The 2,324-nt window shown below is 37.3% G+C and overlaps 1 protein-coding gene and 2 long non-coding RNA genes across 3 annotated transcripts in view; 1 reads left to right on the top strand and 2 right to left on the bottom strand.

Moving 5' to 3' along the window:
- The window catches only part of LOC109582359 (scavenger receptor cysteine-rich type 1 protein M130-like), a 1,051-nt gene extending 1,027 nt beyond the window's left edge, over window positions 1-24 (bottom strand). Inside the window, exon 1 of the mRNA XM_019997028.1 lies at window positions 21-24. Coding sequence (XP_019852587.1) covers window positions 21-24 — 4 coding nt within the window. The remainder of the gene's footprint in view (window positions 1-20) is intronic.
- A 584-nt stretch (window positions 25-608) lies between these two features.
- Window positions 609-1,542, bottom strand: LOC109582368 (uncharacterized). Its single transcript, XR_002185056.1, has 2 exons — window positions 1,289-1,542; window positions 609-1,197 (listed from the first exon to the last, which is right to left on the bottom strand). It is a non-coding gene; the product is annotated as an uncharacterized LOC109582368 (long non-coding RNA).
- LOC109582367 (uncharacterized) lies at window positions 1,536-1,887 on the top strand. The gene is made up of 2 exons (XR_002185055.1): window positions 1,536-1,645; window positions 1,789-1,887. It is a non-coding gene; the product is annotated as an uncharacterized LOC109582367 (long non-coding RNA).
- Window positions 1,888-2,324: the final 437 nt, after the last annotated feature.

The raw sequence follows: 2,324 nt of genomic DNA, 5'->3' as shown, positions 1-2,324 counted from the left end.
GATATCTTGAAACTCTCCACCCATTGCAGTTAGCTAGTATTGCTTATTGGTTTATGTGTGCTTTGTTATCATGACTGACCGACCAGTAACAATTTGCAGCAAGGAGCTTGGAGGTAGAGGTTCACACAAGAAGCTAACAAAAACAGAACAAGTCGCTATTGGTGAATGGCTCCACTAAAGTTGCATGCTAAAGAACAGAAAATTAGCTCGTGGTCTTGTTGTCATAGCAAAGCTCTATCAGTTCCCATGGTACTTAATTACACTTTTATTATTGCAAATATTAGCAGCCGTAAATATTACCTATATGGTAATCAAAATAGTGATGGGGGAAATGTGGTAATCAAAATAGTGATGGGGGAAAAGTGGGCATGAAATGGGAAAGCAGTATATATATATATCTAAATGGAGTGGAAGTTTACTTGCAATAATTTTTCTGACTGGAAGTGATTGGTGTCACATCAGTAGATATCCGGGTGCTTAGGCATGCACATCATCTCATCTCAATATGGTCACAGATCACTCAGTAAGCACCGCAGTAAACAGTCGTGACGCCAACGGTACCAGAAGTCATAAGAGCCTGTATAATTTTATTGTAATACACTTGACAGTACTTTATTTTATATTTATTTTTCATTTAATAGTTTTACTATGAAATTTGCATACAATACACAGAACATACATATTTATCACCATAAAAAACATCAACCAGTTTAAATAAACTATAACAGAACTGCAAGCAACTGATGTCCTTGACTTTACCGGATGCGTACAGTGTTCTAGACAACTCCAGCTTCTTGTCCATTTGCTTACAAGATAGTAGCTAGAAGAATATACTCCAGAAGTTTAAAGTTGTTCCAGCAAGAAATAAGGATGCTGTGGTCTCTGAAAGTCAATGGCACATAATATGACTATAATGACAAGTATAAAATCTAGCTCTAAAAGGATTTCAAACAATTCTATTGAGGTAAAATGACTTGATTAATGATCCTGAGTGTGAAATCTGTAGAAAAAAGGAACAGAACAGTCAAAAAATGGCATGAAAGAATGGACCATGCAGGCTGAATCTACATTATGGATGCAACTGTCGTTCTAGACAACAGTATCAAAATGAAACTTTTCATACACAAAGATCTACTGATAGGCCAGTTGCATACCTAATCCTGAGCTGTTCTGGCCAGTCCCAGTACTATTATATACCTAGATAGTGTACATTATTTTCCAAACAGCGACAATAACAAGCAAAATATATTTACATTTCAGACTCAAAACTAACCAATTGATTCTATACCTTTTTGCTTCAAGTTTGAGTTTGCTTCTTAGAGCTATAGACTACCCACCATCTTGTAAACTGCACAAAACTAAACACAGCTTTAGCCATCACTTGGCAGCCATTATGACGTCACTTGGAAAATAAAATTCACGTGAGCTTACCGTTGGCGTCGCGACTGTAAATTGTAAAAGTTCTTACTAATGTTTCCAATGGTAGGGTCTCAAAAGCGGACGGACGGACGGACCCGCCCCGCCCAAAAAGGACGGACGGACGGACTGATGTGGACCTGACAGGACCATAAATATCCATGTAAAGGACAATCATTCATGGATAGCCTGTCTTTAAAACACTTCTATACTTGGACAATAAATTTATGTACGTATTAACTATGCTAGGACCAATAGAAGAGGTCATGTTAGCGAAAATTTAACTTTATCAATGCAAAATTGCTACTACAGGCTGCATGAAGCATCACAATACTGAACCATCACTTGAATTCTATTTGTTATTCTTAATAGGAGTTCAGTGACACCATTTTAATGATTTTTCTATATTATTTGGTGCAAGTCTATATCTTCAATCAATATATTCAAAGAGGAATTACCATTTACAGTGAATATAAGCAGGAATACAATGTATAGACTATTACAGTGAATATAAGCAGGAATACAATGTATAGACTATATAGGATGAGTATTAGTAACGCGGTAGCGTTACTAAGAAGGATTCATCCCAAAACAAAATGTCTGCCACGACTTTTGCAGCCTTGCTATACCGGGAAAACGAGCTCCTATGCTTACCAGACTTCTTAGAGGACCTTATCTTGACCAGAGGACTCCATTGGTACTACTAGCGTGACTCTAAACCTTGTCTAAGAGGAAAGTAAAAAATCGGCAAATCGGCCGTTTTGTTCAGTCCACTTTTTTGTCTTCATCATCTTCTGTCAATCCAGTTAATGGAGGGTATCATGGTCTTTGGTCAATGCTACAAGGCTCATTTTTACACCATTCTACTCCAACTATCCATGCGCAGGTCCACAAGTTTTCAAAAAACT

The sequence above is a fragment of the Amphimedon queenslandica genome, unplaced genomic scaffold (assembly GCF_000090795.2).
Source record: "Amphimedon queenslandica unplaced genomic scaffold, v1.1 AMPQUscaffold_13387, whole genome shotgun sequence".
NCBI lineage: Eukaryota > Metazoa > Porifera > Demospongiae > Haplosclerida > Niphatidae > Amphimedon > Amphimedon queenslandica.
This window is presented reverse-complemented; position numbering and strand designations above follow the sequence as displayed.